Source organism: Mustela nigripes, chromosome 2 (assembly GCF_022355385.1).
Source record: "Mustela nigripes isolate SB6536 chromosome 2, MUSNIG.SB6536, whole genome shotgun sequence".
NCBI lineage: Eukaryota > Metazoa > Chordata > Mammalia > Carnivora > Mustelidae > Mustela > Mustela nigripes.
The window spans coordinates 57,036,320-57,059,243 of record NC_081558.1 but is presented as its reverse complement, the minus strand read 5'-3'; the positions used below and the strand labels follow the sequence as shown (position 1 = coordinate 57,059,243).

General features: G+C 50.4%; 2 protein-coding genes across 3 annotated transcripts in view; both read right to left on the bottom strand.

Annotated features, from left to right (window-relative positions):
- Window positions 1-3,923: 3,923 nt before the first annotated feature.
- Window positions 3,924-5,815, bottom strand: GP9 (glycoprotein IX platelet). 2 transcript variants are annotated; one of them, XM_059387925.1, is made up of 4 exons: window positions 5,795-5,815; window positions 5,528-5,621; window positions 4,671-4,798; window positions 3,924-4,571 (listed from the first exon to the last, which is right to left on the bottom strand). In XM_059387925.1, the coding sequence occupies exon 4, from the start codon at window positions 4,558-4,560 to the stop codon at window positions 4,027-4,029; it is 534 nt and encodes a 177-aa protein (XP_059243908.1). In that variant the 5' UTR covers window positions 4,561-4,571; window positions 4,671-4,798; window positions 5,528-5,621; window positions 5,795-5,815; the 3' UTR covers window positions 3,924-4,026. The 2 variants fall into 2 exon arrangements, with proteins under 2 accessions (XP_059243908.1, XP_059243907.1); XM_059387924.1 differs by lacking the exon at window positions 5,795-5,815 and having other exon boundaries at window positions 5,528-5,661.
- A 12,078-nt stretch (window positions 5,816-17,893) lies between these two features.
- EFCC1 (EF-hand and coiled-coil domain containing 1) overlaps window positions 17,894-22,924 on the bottom strand; it is a gene marked incomplete at its 5' end in the record, with an annotated part of 40,572 nt that continues 35,541 nt past the window's right edge. The window contains 2 exons of the mRNA XM_059388299.1: window positions 17,894-21,354; window positions 22,189-22,258. Coding sequence (XP_059244282.1) covers window positions 21,218-21,354; window positions 22,189-22,258 — 207 coding nt within the window. The remainder of the gene's footprint in view (window positions 21,355-22,188; window positions 22,259-22,924) is intronic.

Sequence of the window (22,924 nt, the reverse complement as noted above, 5' to 3'; positions counted from 1 at the left end):
CAAACGCCCAACTAAGTGAGCCACCCAGGCACGCCCGACTCCGACTTTTTAAAGACAAAATGAATGGGTGGCTTCAGTTACAGAATAAAACAATCCACGTTTGTTGAAGGATCCTACATAAATATACAAAGACTTAGTTAAAAGACTTTATAAGGTAACCACACTTTCTGAACTCAAAGTAAGAGCTAGTTATTCAGGTTGCGATGCAGGTGCGTAGAGTCCTTTTAGAACCGAAAGCATCAAATGCCCGTATTCCTGTTCATGTTTTTACTCACAGGTCGGCACCCTGAAGCTTTCGATAAGGAACCCAGCAGGTTGGCTGAACCTCGGTGCCCCACTTCTCCTTTCATGATGTCTTTGTAAACCTCACATTTTTTTCTACTTAGTAGGCATACACAGACCCAAAAGAAAGAAATAGGATTTTTATCTCTGTCCCTGTAAGAGTCTGAACAGAAACAGGATCACTGGGGCTGTCAAGGGCTCCATCTGGATCCTTCTGTGTGGTTGCCCTGACAACCTTGAGGTATTTTAATTTTTTTGAAATTAAGAAGGTAATATAGTTTAGCTTTCCTCTCTGAATTTAACGCTCTTCATTAGAGATCTAGCTAAAAAAAGACTTTCCCAAGATCTTGAGACATTTCGCGAAGTCTGAAGTGTAAGACATCACCGCCTACCACCTGTAGTGTTTGAAAATGAGGATTCCAGCCCCAGCTGTTTATAAAGCTGCCAATCAGAGGTCTGGGGATGTCTTTGGATTCGGATGCTGTTCTTCAAAGATTCCCCAGGCCACGGACTCAACTCTTTCCTTGCAGGGGCAGAGCTGAGCAGGGACAAGAGTCTTCTATATTCTGCCATCTTGGGCACACACACAAGGCGGGCTCAGGTTTTGTTTTGTTTTCTCTCTTTCTTTTTAAAGATTTTATTTATTTATTTATTTGAAAGAGAGAGAGAATGAAAGCAGGAAAGTATGAGAGGGGTAAGGTCAGAGGGAGAAGCAGATTCCCTGTCGAGCAGGGAGCCTGATGCAAGCCTCGATCCCGTGATTCCAGGCTCATGACCTGAGCTGAAGGCAGTCACTCAGCCAGCTGAGCCACCCAGGTGCCCTCTCAGGCCCTTTTCAAGAGATGGAGTGCATTCTTCTTTGCTTACCAAGGAATTAGCTGTCATCGTGTTAGACGTGTCTTCCGCAAGGGCTTGAGATGGTGGAGGTCCTGAGAGACTGCACGCATGCACGCACAGGAGGTGCAGCTGAGCGTATATGCAAAACACGTGCGCCCTGGCACTGTGTCAGCAGCTGGGCATGGCTGCGGCATGGAGCCAGGACTCAGTGTGTGCCCCCCACCACCACCAAGAGAGCACACCCTTTGTAGACACCCTCTCGACACTGGGTCCGCCTTCTGATCCAACGCCATTAGCTTCGCATAGACCTGTTAGGGCGAGCGGTGGCCAGAGGCTCACCTGCTGCCGTGGCTGGGCGCCCAGGAAGAGCACTGTGCCAGGCCTCCCTGCGGTTAGGGCGGGGCTGGTTCCTGGTTCCGGACAATGACTGCTTGCAAAAGCCATGGCTACCGCTTCTAGGCCTGGCCAGGAACATCCGTGCTTTCCCCCTTCACTCTGTCTGCCCGCCCACTGGCCAGAGGAATGCAGAGGACCAGCACTGGGCTCCCAGTGGGCCCCAGGGAGCCGTACTGAGTGGGAGTCTGGAGCAGGGCAGAAGGCTTGCTGGTGAACAGCCCCTCTGGTGCAGTCAGTGGAGGGGGTCAGTGACTGGCAAGGAGGGACTGGTGGCAGCAGCTGGTCAAAGTCGCCTCAGCAAATTCTCCCTGTGTGGCTTGATTTTGAAAATGCGGTGGAGCTAGTGGTGACGGAAGCAGAGGGGTGGTGGTGGGAGGCAGTGTCACCTTCCACGGCGAATGTTCTGGGGCCGTGGTGGAGATGATGAGGGGAGCCAAGTGCGAGGCCTGTGGGCAGGCCACATGGACGCCAATAGTGGCGGTGCTGGGGCTGGTGTTCCTGGCATCAGGAATAGTGGGGTACTGAGGTCCTGCAGGGGACAGCGGTGGCCAGTGGGGGATGGTTGGTCGTGGTGGTAGGATCTGTGGTTGCTGGTTTGGTGGCTGGGGAGCGGGCGGGGACTGTGCACATGGCTCTGTGGTGGCCACTTTGCTGGCCTGGGCCAAAGACCACTGGGACAATGCAGGTGGCAAATTGAATCTCCCAGTGCACCTATCTCCCTAGGGATTCTCGTCTGAGTCCTCCATCCATCGTGGGAGATGCCTGCCCAGCTGCCGACAGTCCCTCCCTTCCCACTGCCCATGGGGACCTCATCCTCGGCACTGGGGATACTGTGCTCCTCGGGATCCTGGAAGGTTCTCATGGGACCAGCTGCTCAGCCGGAAGAATCAAGGCTTATGATCGCTATTGTGCCCAGACCTGTGGCTGCAGGTGTTGGGCTCGGGAAGGAGCATGAGCAGAATTTAGGGGCACCCCGCCCAGAGACTGGGGGGCTGAAGGTCCTTAGTCTCAGGAAGCTTTCAAGGCGGCACTTTTCAGGTGTGAAAGAGGAGCTGTCAGGGATCATGCCTGTGAAGTGACTGTCAGAGGTCCTGGACCTGTGTCCTCTGGCAGTGTGAGGGAGAAGTGCCTTCCTCCCGGGGTACAAGAAGAAGGACCCACGGCCCGTCCTTCATGCGGGGCCGCACACATACTCAGTGCCCCTTGAGGAGACACCAGCTTTTCCCGTTCTCACGAGGCAGCTGATTCCCACTGCCGAAATCACTGACTCCCAGCCCGTGGACTCCACCCAGCCGATTACTGGGTTTTATTTGTGCTGTTGGTATCTCCGTAACAGTTTTTGGATTTAGTTGCTAACACTTGAGTCCGAGATGTCCCACACAGATGTAGATTTCCAAACCTCCCTGGAAGCTTGGGAAGACTTGCTGCTCAGGTCCACAGTCTGCAGGGAGCCTTAGGTAGAACGCCCCGCTCACCGGTTTGCCAAAGGCTCCACCTCTCCCTAATGTCCCTCCCCATCCCCAAATTTGGGCCTCCTGCTCCACCTCTGCGGCTCTGTGCCCACCTGGCCTTCCCTGCGGGTCCTTTCGAGCCACAGGTCCACTGCAGGGGTCTCCTTGAGGGAAGGGCCTCAGTGTAATTATATCAGGGTTTGGGGTGGCCAGAACAGACCCAGCAATATTCTCTCACATGGTGAAGAAAAGATTGTTAGCTTAACTGCTGGCATCAGAATTCCTCTGAGAGAGAGAAGTATCTTGTTTGAAGAATTTGGTGGCCATTGCTGGGGATGGAAGTGGGACTCCAGTTTGCGGCTATCTGGTGTCAGCCGCCGGAGTTTCCATGAGAAAGGGAAGAATTTGTTGTTTTGTTTCTGAGGAAGAGGGCTAGAGAGGAGGAAGAGGAGAGAAAGCTCATCAGAGAAGATGAGGAAGGATGGGACCAAGTGAGCAGGTGTCTTCATGGCCAAAAGGAAACAGTGCTGTGTGTGCCTTTCAAGGTATGTCTGTCAGAGAAGGGAATGGCTCTCCTCCTCCCCACACAAGGTCTTCTGTGCCTCCTGCTCTGCTCGCTGCCATGGTCGGGGGAGAGCACACTTTCTGTGGAATTAAGAGAGGAGCTAAACGCTGATGTGACATTTGCGTGGCCCCTCCGGAGTGGCCCATGCAGGAAGTAGGTGCCGGGATGGAGGAGAGCGTGAGGACTGTGACAGCCTGGGACCCGGAGGAAGGGCTCAGGATGTCCACAGACTGGGATGGAGGGTAGCTGGTGTGGAGGAGATGGGACAATCCCCGCATTGGGGGACAGAGAAGCCCCAGTTGGTATCTGGTTATAACAAAATGGACCCAGTTTTCCAGAAAGAGCCAGACTTGGGTGCTGAAAGGAAAAATAACCAAAATTCTGAACTCGGATAAAATGGTCGAGCACCCAGTTTATTTTGAGTTACTGGTGGCCCTGATGCCCAGGTCTGGTGGGGTCTGGGGAGGGGCTCAGGGTGACCCTGGGCACCTGGCCTCAGTCAAAGATCTCTGTAACAGTGCACAGGAGGCCGGCCAGGAGAGCCAGGCCCAGCATGGCCACGACAATCAGCAGCACATCCCACCAGAGCTCTAGGTATGTCCAGGACTCTGGGAGCTGCCAGCCGCAGCTCCCCAGCTCAAAGCCCGTGAGCTGGCCCAGCGGGCGGGCAGTGGCAAGCTCGGGGCTGGCGCAGCGGATATGTAGCAAGGCCTCAGGCGTGTGGTCCTCCAGCCAGAGACGCAGGTAGGTGAGGCTGCAGTCACAGTGCCAGGGGTTCTGCGTCACATCGAGGATCTGCAGCTGGGGCAGGTGGTCGAAGGCACCAGGGGGCACAGAGCTCAGGTTGTTATTAGCCAGCAGGAGGTGACGGGTGTGGACAGGCAGCGCAGGCAGGGCCATGAGCCCCTGTCCCTGACAGTCCACCCACAGCCCCATGGTTTCCAGGGCCCGGCAGGTGCACTCGGTGGGGCAGTCGTTGGTAGCCTGTGCGGCAGCCCAGAGCAGAAACAGGGCCCCCCAGGCAGGCATTGGCAGGCTGGCTGTGGGCAGAGTGGCCATGAGGGGAGGGAGAGTCTGGCAGCCCGCACCCCCTCCAGCCAACGGCCAGTGGGACCAACCTGGGACAAAGGAAAACTCACCTTCCTTCTCAGGCCTCAGCCTTCTCCTCTGTGGAATGGGGTGGTTATGACGGCAGGAGGTGAAGTGTGCCCAACCCAGGCCTCGCTGAGCCTCCCAGGACACTCAGAAGGCAGGATGGTGAGTGTAGCTGTGGGGTGGGGGCGGGGAATGAGGGTTAGAAGGCTCTTGGAAAGGAGCCAGGAGGTCCAGCCCCTCCTCAGTGGGGTGAGGAGGGATGCAAATGCTTGCCAGATGCTTCTCAGTCCCAAATCCTGGCCCCCAGGCTGCTCACAGCCCCCGTGCCCAAGCCCAGGGACAGGCTGATGCTGCAGACTTCACAGAGCACCCTGCGCCATCGATGTCTGCAGCTGGCCTGGGGCCCGGTGATCTCTTTGGTGATACTCAATGTAGAAAACAGCAGGATGAAGACACTGAGATGGGGACCAGGAGGAGCCCCCAAAGGGGCTCCCTCTGGAAAGCCATGCATCGAGGCTAACACTCAGAGTTGGGGAAATCGAGCCTTGGAGACAGAGTGCGACCCATGCAGGGTCACCTGGCGGTCTGTGTCACAGAACCGAGTCCAACTCATGCCTCCTGAGCTCCAGGCTCTTGCCTGGGTCTCCTACTTGCCTACAATTGCTTCGCCTTCCTAAGACAGGCTCTCCCCTCAGGGCCTAGCCCACAGCAGGTTGTGAAAATTAGTTGAATCAACCAAGGAGCCAGTGTCTCAGAGCCGGTGCCCTCCCCCTGCCCCATCTTCTGGAGAGGAAAGCTGAAGGGACAGAGGTGGGCCGGTGGCTGGCCTCCTCTCCCACGGTCCCGTCCGTGTGGGGGCGCGCTGTGGGAGGTGGTCCTGGGTAATAAGAGTGCCACTTACTTGTAGGCCTGCAGCCAGCACTCCTTTCTGTGCCCTGAATTGTCCTGGTCGAGGCTGAGGTAACAGCTCTATGCAAAGCCGCTGGTGGCCGCTGCTTGAGTGGGAGGAAGGAAATGATGAAAATAGCCCGGCTTATCCCCCGCATGCAGCACTGGGGGGCTGTCTCCGGAGGCAGCGGGCCCTCGGGGTCCCAGGGAGTTGGGCCCTAAATGGTAGGTCAGCCCCTGTTTACAGAAGGGGGTCCCACAGGTCATCGCCGTGGACTACCGGTGCCTCGCTGGGCCTGGGGGAGAACCAAGGAGGCCCCTCATCAGGTCTCAGGAGGTGGGGAAGGCTTCCAGGAAGATGAGGCCTTGGAGGCCTCCAAATCTCCTATTTCCTTATCTGTAAAATGGGAGCAATCATCCCTGTCCTGCTTGCATATGCAGGGTGTGGCTGGGGCAGCTCCTGTGGGCAGAGAATCCTATGGCCGGAGAACAATGTCATCTTGGATTTTCTTTGGTTCTTCGGAATAGGTCAAGGAGAAAGTCATTTTTTGGTGTACTGCATCTTTAGCACCTTCTAATAACCTCCTGATCTTTCTCTTTCATGGGATGCTACAGGCCCATGGCTCCGTCTCTATCAGTCATTGGTCTCTAGCTAGAATTTAAGATTGTTTTTTAATCTGCATTTTATTTATTTCTGTCACTACAGGGGAGTGACATCAGTTTTCCATTTTCGTTAGTGATACAGAATTCTCTTTAAAAGATAAGTGGATTTTCAGTTTATTTATCTATTTTTAAAGATTTTGTTTATTTAATTGAGACAGACAGAGAAAGAGGGAGCACAAGGAAGGGCAGAGGGAGAAGCGGACTCTCCACTGAGCAGGGAGCCCGGAGTGGGGCTCAATCCCAGGACCCTGAGATCATGACCTGAACCGAGGGCAGACACTGAGCAGACTGAGCCAGCCAGACGCCCCTCAGGGGCGCTTTCAACACCCCGTTTGCACACTACTCTAGACCCACAGGAGCATGCCTCATGTTCACACAGAGTGTGGGTGTTTTATTTTTTTAGCATCTCGCAACTGGGAGCTCGCTTCAAGGCGTGCTCCTGTTCATCGGTGTATCTGTCATCTGCTTCTCCCCGACAGCACAGCAGCTCCCTGAGGGCTGTGTCCATGGTCAAGCCACGCGCCGAGGTCAGCGCCTGCACCTCACAGGTCCTTCCTTAGTCTGCACCGGCTGATTGCTGGAGCAAGCCAGTGATTTGACTCTGAAAGTTTCTATCAGCAGGAGGACCCCGATCTTCTAACCCGACCCCTCGTTGTGCAGATGCTGGCAGACCACTCATAGGGGAAGCCTGACTTCCCGAGAGGCTCCCCTGCCCCCGTGGTCCCATGGCCCCATCCATGGCCTGCTTCTAGGACACCTGGGATTGGCTTGGGCTTGGTTTTAAGTACCCAAGGCTGTGCATTACAGCATTGTTAATGGCAGCAAAAAGCTGGAAACGAAAGGAACAGTTACCAGTCATGCACACCACGGGATATTTGACAGACATCACACTAAATGAAATAAAACCGCATGAATCATGTTCTTGGGGGAATTTCCATTGTGTTGTTGAGCGGCAAGAGTGAAATGCACAAGAGTATGAAGTAATACCCCATTCTGGTAGAACAAACTGTGATAAACTGTCCTTGCTCAGGACAACTTCAGAACATGGGCCTCCTTATTTCTTACTGTGTGCCCCTCTCAGGCTAGCCTCTGTCCTCCCCCGTGGCCAGAAGGCTGGGGTCTCTCCTGCTGGCCCCGCGGGGCGGTGCTTGGATTCTCGCTTTCCACTCGGCCCAGCTCTGCCCTCTGGAGAAGGCGCTAGGCATTGACCTTCCTGTGATGCCCAAAGGGCCAGCCTCCCCAACCTTCTGATCCCTGGCCCAGAGCAGGGTGGGGAGGGAAGGTGTCATTCGGTCCCCTGGAGTCATGACTGCTGTCGCTGGGGTCACCTGTCGCTGGTCACCTTGGTGACCACTCGAAGAACCTGGGCCACAGACCAGGAACCTCAACCTCCACAGACCTTCCCTTCTCCCACTTGTGGACCCCTGGGCTTGTCCCATCTTCATCTTCCTGCATGCCTTTACAGCATGTGAGGAAGGAGTCCCGGTGAGTGGGTGCGCCCCAGCCCCCAGGTTGTGTTTCCTGACCTAGTTGGGCACACACTCTTCCTCTTAGACCTCTGAGACTTCCCTCTTATTTTTTAGCATATACAACTTAAAAAAAAAAAAACCCAAAATGACCAAACAAAAAGCAGCACACATGAAAACCCATTTTTGTGGTGGAAAAATTGAATGTTCAGATGAGCAGGAAGAAAACAGTAAAATTTTCTCTCAATTCCAATATCAAGCAAGACTGCTTTTTATTATTTTTTTTTCCAGTGCGTATTTCTTTTCTTACCCTGAATTGGGTCACTTGGGGCCCACACTGTCCTGGAACCTCCTTTTTCCACCTGCGAATACACCCACATATGTCACCAGTGTTTGCCATAGTTCCATTGTATGGACGTGGCAACTTTTATTTAAGGAATTTCTGGGCATGAAGAGTGTGCCTCACTCTCCTTATCTTGGTCAGACAGGCCTTTGTGGGGGCTGAGGGTGGGAGAGGGGCAGCTCTTCAGGCTTCCTGAGGTGGGGACGCTCCTTCTTCCAGGGCTGACCAAGTTGGCTGACCCAGTATCTATGCCATTTATCCTGTGGAGAAACTGAGGCATTCTCCACTCCTGCCCCTTCAGGCTCCTTACTAGGTCACCTCCCCAATCCCTATTTGGAAGCCCACTCTGCCTGCCCCCCTCCATCCTCTCAGTCTGTAAACATGCTTATGACCTCCTTTATTCTGGAAAAATCTGGTGTGTGTGCACATGTGTATGTGTGTGTGTGCATGTTTTGAACACCCCAGCATGCTCCCTGTTCTCTTCCCTCAGCCCCTTGGGTTGACAACGAACCCAGATACAGTTGCTACTTCCCGAGGGCACCAAGTCCTATCTCAGTCATGCACATTCTCTCTTGGCTTCCAGTCTAGCTGCCCCCGCTTGTCCTTCCATCTCCAATGCCAGTCCAGACGTGCACATACTGTCCTACCTGGATATCCCCTCTGAGTGTTCTACAGGAGGCTCGTACCCACCATGGCCTAAACCTGGGTGTCTCTCCCCCAAAAGCCAGCCCCCCTCAGTGTTTTCCACCTTAGAGAGGGCCACCTGCAACCACCCAGTCACCCAGCCAGAAACCTGAGGCACCATTAGGGATGTCCTCCCTCTCCCCACTACCATATCCCATGATATCTGTGGACTTTGCATATCTGCATATCTGTGGACTTTGTCCCCTTCAGGGTGGTTCTCCACTCACTCCATGTCCCCTTCTCTGGCCCTGTCTTCCACTCCTCCCAAGTAACCCTCACCCCCTCACTCCTCCTCTGACATCTTCCTCCATTTCTAGAATGGGAACCCAGCTCTCCCCCAGGACCCTGTCCTCTTGCCTCTTCTTGCTGTTTCCTGGGATTTCTCTTCCTCACTCAAACCCCAGCTCTTTTGATATGCATGTTGTCTGCCGGGCCCCCTGCTCCTGCCTGCTGTTCCCCATCCTGGTCACTCCTCTTCTAGGTGACTCTCACTTTGGGCACTGGGCTTTCTGTCCACCATGAACATTGTCTCCCTCTCTGTAATTCCAGCATTCATGCAGATGACTCTTAGTCACCCTGGCCTCATAGTCCGTTGACCTCTCCCGGAGCTGTGCTCCTGTCCTCAGGTCCACCACAGCTGCTCACCCTCACAGTCCTACCCCAGACTGGCCATCATCAGCAACTGCTCCTCCTCGAAGTCTTGATACAAGTGCCCCACCTCTGGACTACACCTCCCCATTCCAGCACAAGTCCTTGAGCCTACCCACTCTGGTCCTTCTCCAGCCTCATTGAGGTCTCCGGGCCAGTGGCCTTATCACTGTACTTTTATACTTTTAACGGCATGGCCTCACAAGCTGACCCAGGGATGACCACTGTCCTTCAGTGTCCACTCTTCCCTTCTTTCACACAAATAGAATTTTAGCTGAACATGAAGCCTTTAAGCTAAAGACTACATTTCCCAGCCTTCTTTGCCTTCAGATGTAGTCATGTGATCAGGTGTAGGCCAATAGGAAAAGAGGACTAAGTGAGAGTTGTTCTTCCCCCGGAGGAGGTGGGGGCTGGGAAAGCCATCTTGGTTCTTGGGGCGTAGCCCTGAATTGTGGGTGGCAGAGCAAAAAGATAGAAGGAGCCTGGGTTCTTAATGGTTCTGGAACTGCCATCCAGCTCACGCATGCCTACTTGGGACTTTTCCAGGGAGAGAGAGAGAAAATTTTATCTCAGTGAAGCCTGTCTTCAGGTTTCTGTTACTGTCCCCCATCTTCCTCTGAGGGCAAACCCGCCAATCTGCCTGCAGTGGAGGCGTGTCCTCACATATTCTGCCTTCCCGCCTGCTACAGCACAGAAACGACCCGCTGCGATGAGACAGGCCTTAGGAATGTCCCCCAAGATCCTTCACGCTAGTCCTCAGGACTGGTGAATCTGACGAGACATCCCTGCTGTGGCTGTGCTGTGTTCTGTGGCTCAGCTGACCTTTAAAAAGGGCGGTTTCCCAGCAGGACCTGATCTAGATGTGTGAGCCCTTGAGTGCAGAGAACTCTCTGCGACCGCTAGCAGAAGAGGAAGTGAGAGAGACGCCACAGAGAGGGAAGTCGGAGAGGTCTGGACCGTGAGAACGGGCGCTCCGCACCCACGGGAAGGCGGGTGAAATGAAGACGGGCACGCTAATGCTGCAGGGAGCTCGACTTCAAAGGAACGAGGGTCTCTCTTCCGCATTCTTGCCCTCCTGCTTCCCCTCACTCGTGTTTCTGGAGGATCCTTTGGTCCAGTATGGCCACTTCGGAACGAGACTCGCGCGGCCTCTGCCGCCAAGTGTCAGACCGCGTGGGAGACGTGACAAGCGTGGCGGGCAAACGCACCGGATTTCTAGCAAAACCTCCCAGATCGTGGACTTTCTGATAAAACCCCTCTCAGCATTTTGCCCCTGGTGGGTCTGCGGTTTCAGCCGGCTGCAGCCTCCTTCGCCAGGCAAAGTAATAAAATCGTCATTCCTCTTTATTCCCAAACTTCGTATTTGTGTCCTATTCGGCTCCCGAGCATAGAGGTCGGTTTTCAAGGACAGGAAGGACTGGATGCATGATTGCCACTTGGAAGCTTCTAGAAAGCAGGAGCTGGATGGTGCTGACAGCTGCAATAAGCCAGCGAGTGGATTCTGCTCCGGATCCTCTGGGAAGGAGCCTGGCCCGGCTGGTGCACCATCATTTCATCCTGGCGAGACCTCAAGCAGAGAACCCACCTCCACTTTGTGCCCACTTCTGCCCCTGGAAAACTGTGAGATAAGGAATGAGTGTTACTGTAAGCCTCTAAGTGTGCGGTGATTTCTTACAGCAGCAAGAGAAAATCAGTATGAGGGCAAACGGCTCTGGGGCTCTGCCTTCTGTCCCCTTTGTGAAAACGAACGAAAGGAAGTCTTGTGTAGAACGGAGTGGGGAGGGCGCCAGGGAGAGCGCTCGTGCCCTACCTCTCTGGTCACCGACCTCTCTGGTCAATGGTAGACCCGATAGGAAGAGAGGGACCTTGCACTTAGGACGCTACTTTACTGTCCCAGCACGTGGAAGGAATGTTTCTTCCCCCGCCTCTCCTCCCGCCCGGCAATAGCCCAGCCAATGAGAGACCATCCCAACTCAGCCAATGAAAAGCCACTACACTTTGAGCTCCCAGTTTACTCCAATGGACTTTTTGTTTCTAACAGCCCCTCCCAGCTCCCCACCCCGCCCCCCACTGCTTCCTCTACAAAGGAGCCTTCCTCTCCCCTGCTATATGGACTTGTTAAGGATTTGTAGTAGTTTGGTTGTGTGGCTTGCAGTTCTGTGCTGTTCCCGAATCAACCCGTTTTTGCTGGAAAGGAAACCGGTGGTTTTATTTTTAAGGTTGGCCTCTTTCACTTTCTCAAGGACGTTGTTCCCACAGCTACCCACTATCCTGCATCATGGAATTTATCCTTTACTGGATCATTCCCATTAGGTTAAAAATGGCCTATAGTATTGTCCTTTTAAAAAGCCCTTCTTAGGGGCGCCTGGGTGGCTCAGTGGGTTAAGCCGCTGCCTTCGGCTCAGGTCATGATCTCAGGGTCCTGGGATCGAGTCCCGCATCGGGCTCTCTGCTCAGCAGGGAGCCTGTTTCCTCCTCTCTCTCTCTCTGCCTGCCTCTCTACCTACTTGTGATCTCTCTGTCAAATAAATAAATAAAATCTTTAAAAAAAAAAAAAAAAAAAAAAAAACCCTTCTTAGTTCTGCATTTTCCTCCAGTTACCACTACCTTTCCTGCCTCTCTCCACCACAAAACTCCTCCAAAGATTTGACCGTACATGCTACTCAACCCATCAGCAATTCCTGTTGTCTCAGCCCCCCAGATATATTCAGAACTAACCCCCTGTTCTGCCACTGCCCTAGTCTTCTCTTAACTGCTTTGGCTTCCCGTTGCAACCACAATGAACTCTACCTCCTCCATGTTTCATGAGGCCCTTTATGCCTTGACCTTGTAATGCACTCTCCTCTTTGCTTGCTAATCTACAGCCACAGGGACCTTCTTTCTGTCCCTCAGTCACTCCAGTATTTTCCTGCCTCAGGGTCTTTGCACTTGCTGGTCCCTCTGCCCATGGCACCCTTCCCCCAAACTCCACCATGGCTTCCTCCTGATCATCATTCATGTTTCAGGCCAGTGACCTCCTTCTCAAAGTACCCCCCCCCCAGCTAAGACAATTCTCCATTATTCACCATAGTATTCCATTTAATTCTTCCCAGTACTTAACAGGACCTAGGATTATCTTGTTTTTAAATTTTTATGCATTTAAAAAATGATTTTTAAAAGGTTTTTATTTAAGTAATCTCTATATCTAACGTGGGGCTCAAAGTCATAATCTCGATACCCCAAGATCAAGAGTCACACGCTCCCCTGAGCTTGACTGAGCCAGCCAGGTGCCCCTAAATTTCTATGCATTTCTTAAATGTTTGTGTTCAGTGAAAGGGAACTTCAAGAGGACAGGGTCTATGTTCCGTTAGCGGCTGTTTGTAACCACACGTATGCCTACCACATAGTCTGAGCATTATACACATTTGTCAGTTTTGCTGACCATCTCTCCTCTGGTTTCAGCCTGACCATATCTTTCCAGGACTTTTATCTCCTGGATAAAAGCTTTGACCTTTACACTTGTCTGCTCAACATCTTTTCATGGCTCCTCAGTGTCTTTGGGATGAAATCCAATTCCTCTGCAGAGTTCTTCTTGGCTGTCCACTCCAGGCTCCCCCGTTATCTCTTACTGACCTGAAGCTTCATGGTAGGTCATCTTTGTCACTACTTGCCACCCACATGCTGGTTTCCTTCTCTTTACTTTTCTCTTTTGGGAGTCCCTCCACTCCTCCATCCCCACCCCCACTCCCACAGTTCTGCCTGTCACTCTCTCTTCCTTTAAGATTCACCTAGGTCATGACCTCTTCCCGGAGGCCCTTCCTGACCTGCTACCCCAGCTGAGTTAGTGGCCCTGCTGTTTGCTTGTCTGCCCACCAGCCCAGCTGCTCCTCAGGGACCCCAGTCACCGTGGCATAACGCACGAGGTTCACAGAGTGAGGAGTGACCGAAGGTCAGTTGAGTCTCTTAAGGGATTTTGGGTGGTACACATGCGTCTGACATACATACTGAGACACACAAGGGACAGAGCCACTCCTTTCCCATTCCCTGACCCAAAGGAGGGGGCCTTGGTCTGGTCATTGTATTACAAAGGAAGCTGCTCAGAAACCCTTTACGTGGGGTGGGGGGAGGATCCTTCATATCCCCTGAAACATTTTTTTTTCTTCTGATGAGAAGCAGAGGAGAGTAAGAAGTGGAAACTGTTACTTAGCATTTTTAGCCTGTGTACAACCAGGGGTCAATGGGTCCTTCCTGCCGCAGCTGCTGGGGCCCCTTGGACCAGAAACTCTGCTGGCTGGTTCTCTGTGGATACACATCTCTGTCCAGAAAGCTGTTAGGGGCCAGGCTGTGGAGTAGCACGACTGGCTTACTAACTCCATGATCTTGGGAAATAGTCTCTGCCTTCTCTCTGCCTCATTTTCCTCGTCTGTAAAATGGAGGCATAAAAGAACCTGCCTCCCTGGGAAGCCGTGAAGGCTGAGTGAGTATGAGGCCCTTGAGGCCTGGCACCGTCTGTGCTGGGTCAGCCAGCCACCGGCGAGGATCTGCCTGGATGCCGCCAGGGCATGAAACGTGGGCCTGATGCCCTTGGATCTGTCTGTGGTGTCAGAGGGTTCGGTTGAATGGGTCGAACAGTCTAGTTTGGCACCCCTGACTACTGAGGTGTTGCTTGTCCCTTCAGGCTCAGAAAATGCGTCTGGTTGGAAGTCAACAGGTCATTGTATTTTCTGTGAACTGACTGCAATGTTACCTTCTCTGTATGGCAGGTGGGATGGCTTTCTCAATTAAATGAGAGCATGTCGACTTTCCTTCCTAAAATCATTTCCATAAATTTAAAAAGTGGGCTGAGTCTAAGAAAAATATCGAGGCGGCAATAGCACACTTGGTGCAAAGATACAGCGAATATCTCAGGGAGGGGTGTTCAAATGAGTTCAATCCTGGACTAGCAAGACCTGGCACTAGGGGTGATTTTGAAACCTGTTTATTCCTCTATTCAATGAGTGCTCTCGCCACCTAGTGGCAAGAGTATGGAATTACAGGATAGTTGGACCTGTGGGGGCAATTTCAGGTCAACAGAACAATTTTGTTGCCAGAAGGTGAGAGAGGGTGTTAAATTCCTACAAAAACATTTTTCCCCCAGAAAAGCAACCTTAACGAATTTCAGACCATTTGAACAATCCCAAAGAAGTCTCTCTAGAAGGCTTGCTCTCCTTGCTTCTCCGCTTACCTGGCGCCAGCTTCAGGGCACACAACCAGTGACCAGTGTAGCTGAACTCAGAAAGGCCCTGTGATTGGGGTGTAATGCTCTGTGGCTGCTGCCTTGAAATTCATGATTGTCTTAACTTTGAATTTGTTCCATGGAGCATGCCCCGGGGCCTTGGAGCCTGCCTGACGCAGGCTACACTCCCTGTCAACTTCCTGACTTTTGATTGCCTACTCCCCTGCCCCACTGGTCCCCCAGACCCTCTCCTGCTGCCCCCTGGGGCCAGTGAGCATTTTAATGTTGGGTCAGCCAGGTCTGGGCCTGGGGAACCCTTGTCGTCTTTGCAACCTGCTAGTGATTATTGTCAGGCCTCTGATGACAGTGATGACTAATAGAGCCAAACACCCAGATTATCCTGTGTTCTGATAAAGCCTTTTTTTTTAAAAAAAATTAGGAAATCTATCTTAGCTCCTGCTCTGTAACAAATCATCAACCCAAAGGACAGCTTGCAGCAAAAACACATATTTATCTATTATCCCGCAGATTTTGTGGGGTGAGAATGTGAGAGTGGCTTCACCGGGCGCCGAGGGGCAAATCAGCAAAGGTGAGGGGCCAGGAGGCCCCTGACACCAGGGCTAACTGCAAACACAGCTGAGAGACCTTCTGTGCCCATTCTCCTTCCCCCACCAATGGAGTTAATTTTTTAACAGCAAAATTGAGCAGAAAGTGTAGAGTTCCCCTATATTCCCTGCCCCTGCTTGTAAGCATATACCCACTATCACCATCCCAAACCTGGGTGGTCCATTTATGATAACTAATAAACCTACATGGACACACCATCATCTTCCAAAGTCCACAGTTTACAATAAGGTCCACTGTCGGGGTGCATGTTCTATGGATTTTGACAAATACACCTACTGGGGTCTCATACAAAATAGTTTCTCTTCCCTAGATTCCTCTGTGCTCCACCCCGTCATCCCTCCCCTGCCAACCCACCTCTGGCAACCTCAGATATTTTTACTCCATAGTTTTGCGTTTTCCAGAACATGATCTAGCTGGACTCGTACAGCATATAGTCTTTTCAGACTGGTTTCTTTCATTTAGTAATACACATTTGACACTTCCCTCATGTTTTGGGGGCGCTTAATAGCTCATTTCTTTTTAGTGCTGACTAGTATTTCCTTGTCTGGACCTGCCCCAGTTTCTGTATCCATTTCCCCCACCGAAGGACACTGTGACTGCTTCCAAGCTTTGACAACTGTGAATAACGCTGCTCTACACATCCACGTGCAAGCGTTTGTATGAATGTACATTTCAACTTCTTTGGTGTAAAAACCAAGGCGCATGACTGCTGGATCATGTGGTGAGAGCATGTTTAGTTTTTAAGAAGATGCCACACTGTCTTCCCAAGTGGCCGTACCCCGTATGGAATTCCCGTCAGCAAAGAACAAGAGTTCCTGTTGCTCCACGTCCTCACCGGCATTTGATGCTGTCTGCCTTTCCAAGCTGGGCCATTCTGTGAGGTGTGGAGCAGCATCGCCTTATGTTAATCTGTGATTCCTCAGTGACGTCTGTTGGGGAACGGCTTTTCACTCATGTGGTTGCCATCTCTGTATCTTTGGTGACTTGTCTGTTCAGGGTCTTTGCCCACTGGAAAAAGAAATCGGGTTGTTAACTCTCTTATTAGCGAGTTCTAAGAGCTCTTTGTCTCTTCTGGATAACAGTCCTTTATCGGATGTGCCTTTGCAAATATTTTCCCCCAGTCTGTGGCTTCTCTTTTCACTCCCTTGACATCATCTTTCTCAGAGCAGGACATTTTAATTTTAACAAATTCCAGGGTATCAGTTACTTCTTGGAGGGATTATGCCTTTGGTGTATTTTAAAAGGCCGTAAAATCCTCAAGTTTTCTCCTATGTTATATTTCAGAAGTTTTTAGGTTTGCGTTTTGTATTTAGGTTTGTAACTCACTTTAATTTTTGTGAAGGGTTAATTTTAGAGAAGGGTGTAAGGTCTGTGTCTAATTTTTTTTTTTTGCATGTGGATATCCATTTGTCCCAGCACCATTTATTGAAAAGTCTATTTTTGTCTTGTGTTGCTTCTGTGCCTTTGTCAGAGATCAGTTGACTATATCTGTGTGGGTCTCTTTCTGGCCTCTCTATTCTGTTCCACTGATGTATTTGCCAGCAACACATGTCTTTTTTTTTTTTTTTTTAGGTTGATTGATTGATTTGTCAAAGAGAGAGAGTGAGTGTACGTGAACAGGGAGAGGGAGAAGCAGGCTCTCCACTGATCAAGGAGCTGGATGTGGGACTCAATCCCAGCACCCTGGAATCATAACCTGAGCCAAAGGCAGACATTTAATCAACTGAGCTTCCCAGGCATCCCAGCACCACACATCTTGATTACTGTGGCTTTATGATAAATCTTGAATTCAGGTAGTGTCAGTCTGCCAGCTTTGTTGTTCTCTTTAATATAATGTTGGCTATTATGGGTCTTTTGCCTCTCCATAGAAACTTTAGAATTGGTTTGTCAATACCTACAGAATACCTTGCTGGAACTTGGGTTGGGGCTGCACAGAGTGGAGATCAGTCGGAAGAACTGATATCTTGATAATGCTGAGTCTTCCTGTCCATGGATGTGAACTATGCCTCCATTTATTTAGTTCTTTGATTTCTTTTACCAGAGTTTTATAATTTTCTTCATATAGATTTTGCATATATTTTGTTAGATTCATATCTAAATATTTCATTTTGGGGGTGCTAATGTAAACGGTGTGGAGTGTTTTTTTTAAGATTTTATTTATTTATTTAAAATATTTTATTTATTTATTTATTTGACCAATAGAGATCACAAGTAGGAAGAGATGAAGACAGAGAGCCCAACATGGGGCTCGATCCCAGGACCCTGGGATCATGACCTGAGCCATAGGCAGAGGCTTAACCCACTGAGCCACCCAGGCACCCCAAGATTTTATTTATTTTTTTGACAGAGATCACAAGTAGGAAAAGAGGCAGGCAGAGAGTGGGGCATGGGGAAGCAGGGCCCCTGCTGAGCAGAGAGCACAATGCCTGGAGAGTCCAATCCCTGGACCCCAAGATCATGACCTGAGTTGAAGCAGAGACTTTAACCCACTGAGCCACCCACGCTTGTTTATTCTTGTGAATAGGAAAGCAGTTGACTGTTGTATAGTAAGCTTATATCTTGAAATTATGCTATAATTGCTTATTCCAGGATTTTTGTTGTTGTTGTTGTTGTTCCAAAAGAAATCTTTTGGATTTCTATTTAGATGATCATGTCATCCGTGCACAGGCTGTTGTATTTCTTCCTTCCCATTCTGTGTACCTTTTGACTTAGTCAGTTTGGGCTGTTGTAACAAAACACCATGAACTAGGAGGCTTAAGCAACACACATTTATTTCTCACAGTTCTGAAGGTTGGATCAGCATGCCAGGGTGTTTGGGTTCTTGGTGGGGGCCCTATTCCTTGTTTACAGATGACCATTGTCTTGTATCCTCTGCTGGCAGAGACCGAGAAAGGGGGAAGCAAGCAGTCTCCTATAGAAGGGCACTAATGATCATGAGAGCCCCACCCTCCTGACCCAATCCTTCTCCACCCTCCCCCCACCCAGAGGGGATAGTAGCAGCTCCAGCTACTATCCCTATGGGAATTAGGGTTTCAACATATGAACTTTGAGGGGATACAAATATTCAGTCTAAAGCACCTTGTATTTCCTTTCCTTGTCTCTTGTCTTGGCTAGGACTTCCAACAAGATGCTGAAAACAAATGGGGAGAGGGGACATCCTTGCCCTGTTCCTGATCTTAGTGGGAAAGTATCTAGTTTCTCTCCACTTGAGTGTGATGTTGGCTCTAGGTTTTTCGAGTTAGGAGGTTCCCTATGCCTAGTTTGTTGACGGTTATTATTATTGTTTTATCAAGGATAGGTGTTAGATTTTGTCAAATGTTTTTTTCTGCATTTATTGATATAAACGTGATTTTTCTTCTTTAGCCTGTGGGATGTGATAGAGTACAGTTAATTTTTGAATGTTGAGCTAGCCTTGCGTACCTGGGATGAATCCCACTTGGTTATGCTGTAAAATTCTTTTTATATATTGTTGGATTCAAATTGTTAGTTTTCTTATGACTTTTGCATCTGTGTTCATGATAGAGATAGCTCTGTAGTTCTCTTTGCTTATAATATCTTTGTCTAGTTTTGATTAGGGTAATGCCAGCTTCAGAATGAGTAGGGAGTATTGCCTCTGCTTCTCTCTTCTGGAAGATACTGTAGAAAATTGGAAGAATTTCTTCCTTAAATATTTGGTAGAATTAACCAGTGAACCCATTTAGGCCTGGTGCTTTCTCTTTGGGAAGGTTATTAATTATTGATTCAGTTTCTTTAATATATAGAGGCCTATTCATATCTCTTCTTGTGTAAGTTTTGGCAGATTGTGTCCTTCAAGGAACTGATCCATTTCATCTAGGTTATCTGATTTGAGGGCTTAGAATTATTTGTAATATTCCTTTATTATCCATATAATATTCAACTATAGTACTATCTTCTCATTTATTTCTGATGTTAGCAGTGTGTGTCTTCTCCCTCTTTTTCACAATTAACCTGGCAAGAGGCCTATTGAGTCTGTTGACCTTTTCAAAGAACTAGCTTTTGTTTCATTGTTTTTCTGTTTTTTATTTCCAATTTCATTGATTTCTGCTCTAATTTTTTAAAAAAATACTTCTTTTCTTCTGCTTACTTTGGATTTAATTTGCTCTTCTTTTTCTAGGTGGAAACTTAGATTTTTTTAGATCTTCTGCTTTTCCAATATATGCATCTGATGCTGTATCCTGCAAATTTTGGTAGACTGTATTTCATTTTCATTTAGTTCCAAGTATTGTTAAGTCTCCCTTGAGATTTGTTCTTTCACCTATGTGTTATTTAGGAATGTGTTGTTTAATTTCCACATATTCTGGGATTTTCTACCTATTTCTGTTGATTGATTTCTAGTTTAATTCTAGTGTGGTCTGAGAGCATACAGAATATGTTGAAATTTGTGAGGTGTGTTTTGTGACCTGGAATGTGGTGTATCCTAGTGAATAGTTCATGTGAGCTTGAGAAAAACATGCATTGTGCAACTGCGGGATGAAGTCATCTATTGATGTCAATTAGATCCCATTGATTGATGGCACTGCTGAGTTCAACTCTGTCTTTACCAATTTTCTGCCTGCTAGATCTGTCCATTTCTGTTAGAGGGGAGTTGAATTCTCCAGATACAATAGTGGATTCATCTATTTCAACTCACAGTTCTACTCATGTTTGCCCAGTCCTGCCCACTGGCCCATGAGGAGTCCTGAGGACTTTCTCAAAAAAGCCTGGCCCATCCTACAGGACCAAGGGTAGGGTGGCCCCTCAGGAGTGGCCACTGGCCTTTGTCTCTTTCATTCCATTCCCAGAGGATCCATAGGGAAACTGGGTAGGGGCTCCCAGAAGTGGCTCCCTGATGCCTCCTGGCCCCATCCAAGCTGCTGAGTGTCTGAGACCAGACAGGTCAGGAATGCCAGTCAGGCATTGTCTGTCCCCAGTCCCTGCTACCCTGATCTGGAGTGCCTGCTGCTCCCAGACTCCCCACTGGGTACCTCTTGATCCTCCTTCTCCCACATTCCCCTCCTGTGTCCTGTAGCTCTGGCTCCAGGCTCCTAGTGCCGCCTTCCTCCTGTAGTCCTGCAGTTGCCTCTTCTTCACTCCCCTCCACCTACCCTCTGTGAGGCAGCTCAGAATCCTCCAATGGCTCCTGATTGCCTGTGGGAGCAAGTCCCAGTCTGTTGTCTGCCATCGAGTCCCCCTATGACCTGCTACTGTCCTTCCGGGCATCTGCCCTCACCCCTACAGTTCCACTCTGTAGTGCATCCATCCTCTTTGGCTCAGATGACCCCCTCTTGGCTGGACTCTTGCAAATATTTTACCTTGATTTGGCACTGATTTCACCCATATCACACTATTTGCCAATGTAGCTTTCTCTCCTACAAGATGTTAAGGTAGGTGAGACCAGACAGCTTGTCTTACTCCTTCGCATGACTCCGTGAAATCCAGTACCCACTATCTGCCTGGGAAAGAGGTGTCCCAGGTCCTGTAATCCTTTCTCTGTCCGTCTAAATACCACCTTTCTTCTACAGCTAGTTCAAGGGCAGCCTCTGTCCAGAAACTTGCAGTAATCATCCCCACCTTGTGTTCCCCAGCCCTGCCTGGTCTTCAGCACTGGAGGTGTGGGGATTCCCCAGTGGGCCAGGTGTGGCCTGGAGGTTGGGCGCAGCAGTAAGAGGAAAGGGACAGTGCTGGGAGGGGAGAAGACCCCAGGAGACCAGGGAAGGGATTCTGGGCTGGGCTGTATGAGAAAGTGGGCAGGGGAGGCAACAGCAGGTATGGGCTGATCCAGCAGCCCCAGGACTTGAATGTGAACTGTGGCACCAGGAATGCAGAGGCTGTGAGGGAACCTGGGAGGAACTCAAGGAGATGAAGTCTGCCAGGCTCTGTTGTGGGAGGCTTTGGGGTTGAGCCCAGTCTCAGGAGTCAGGGTCTCTAGGGTTCTGAGGATGTGATGGTGGTTGGGGGTAGCCATGGAAGCTCATCCGATGGTGGTCAGGCTGGTCAAGGAAACTGGTCTGGTCGCAGTCAGGTTGATCTGGAGGCTGGTCTGATGGAGGTCAGGCTGACCGAGGTGGGCCAGTGACCTCAGCAGGAGATGAGGAGTGGGTTAGCTAGTGCAGGAGCTGTGGAGGCTGGCGCCGAGAGCTCTCCCTGCAGGAGCTCACAGCCAGCCAAAGCTTGGCGCAGGGCATCCAGGATGGCCAAGGGTCCACATCGCCCCTCTGGAAGGAAAGAGTGGACAGGGAAGGTAGTTCATTTTGCTCACTGTGGCCTACATAGCCACTCTTACTCCTTTCTGGGACCCTCCCCAGTCCTGCCTAGCCACCTCCCCCTCTTGTTTCTCTCCCACTGAGGGCCCCAGAGAAGGGGGCTTCTAGCACACAATTTCTAACCTCCCTCTCAATTCCAGGGACCATCCAGGGCACTGGACCTACCTGAGCCTTGCCCTGCAATGCCTTGTGAGGCCAGCAAGCAAAGGCTCATCAGCAGTTGGTTGCCCCATTAGCATAGGAGGCCCTTTGAGGAGAGGGCTTGGCCTGACTCCTCTTGATTTCACCAGCCACAATCTAGTACTGATGAAATCCTACTGCCCTGAACTTTGTCTAAACAATGGGGGCCACTTAGCTTACTGCATAATGGAGAGACCCAAGGCTTTGGGTACAGCTGGCACTTGACCTTTCTCTGCTTTGGTCTCTCCATCTGTGAAATGGGTACAATAACAGCACCTTCTCCAGTAGGCTGTTGTCATGACTTGGGGGATTGAAACCACATGGGATGCCTCCACAGAGCCCACACTCAGCCCAGTGACTGAACTTGCCTAGCGCCCTTGGAGGTTTGACCATGCTGGCTTCTGCTTAGCTCCTCTACCTGGGACACCCAATAGCATTTTCCAACTTTCTAAAGCCCATTCCTCACTATGTACTATGCACATCACAGGCAGTCAGAGGAGTCATGACAGTGGCATTTTGTAGACAAGACACTCAGGGCAGAGAGTTCTGGGTCAGGCTGCTCTCCAGACACTGTCCAGGCTCTGAAAGATGGGGGAGTTCTCCTACCGGGTGGGGTGTCCTTGCAAGCATCCAGCGTGTTCAGCAAAATCTTCCCCAGGGCTCTTTTCGATATGTTCTTGAAAAGAAATGGAGACAGGGCTGGACTTCACTGTGGCTGCTGTGTCCTCATCCAGCAGGCGGGACTTGATGGCCCCTACAGCTTCTGTAAGGCTCCCTGGGGGCACATAGAGTCACTATCCCCCCCATCCCTTCCTGGGTCCCTACCCTTAGCCTGGCCACACTGATTGATGGGCTTCTCAAAGACTTTTGGTGGGTGGATAGTGTGGGCTGCAGCATCCATTCCCTCAAAGATCATATATTTATGGATTACCATTTATGTGCCAAAGTAAAGTTGGCACTTAGGAAATAAACATGAATAAGTGCATTTTTATGCATTGGCTCATTTAATCTTTGCAACAAGTCCTATTATTAGGCTCATTTTTACCAGTGAAGAAAAGCAGTGCTGAGAAAAAATGAGAAATTTGCCTAAAGCCACCCAGCTAGGAGGAGATGGGAGAACCAGCTTCTACCCCCAGGTTGCACGGCCTGGAGCTATGGTGCTAACCACTGCCTTCACTGTCTGCTGGAGTTGGCTGCCACTCAGCCATTCTCTCAGGCTCTGCTGCCCTGGCTTTGGCCTTGATAGTTCTGTCCTAGGCAGTCTGGTGCATTGGAAAGAGCCCACTTAAAACTCAGGCAACCTGGGTTTAAATCCTCCTTCTACCTTATAGTGGCTATAATC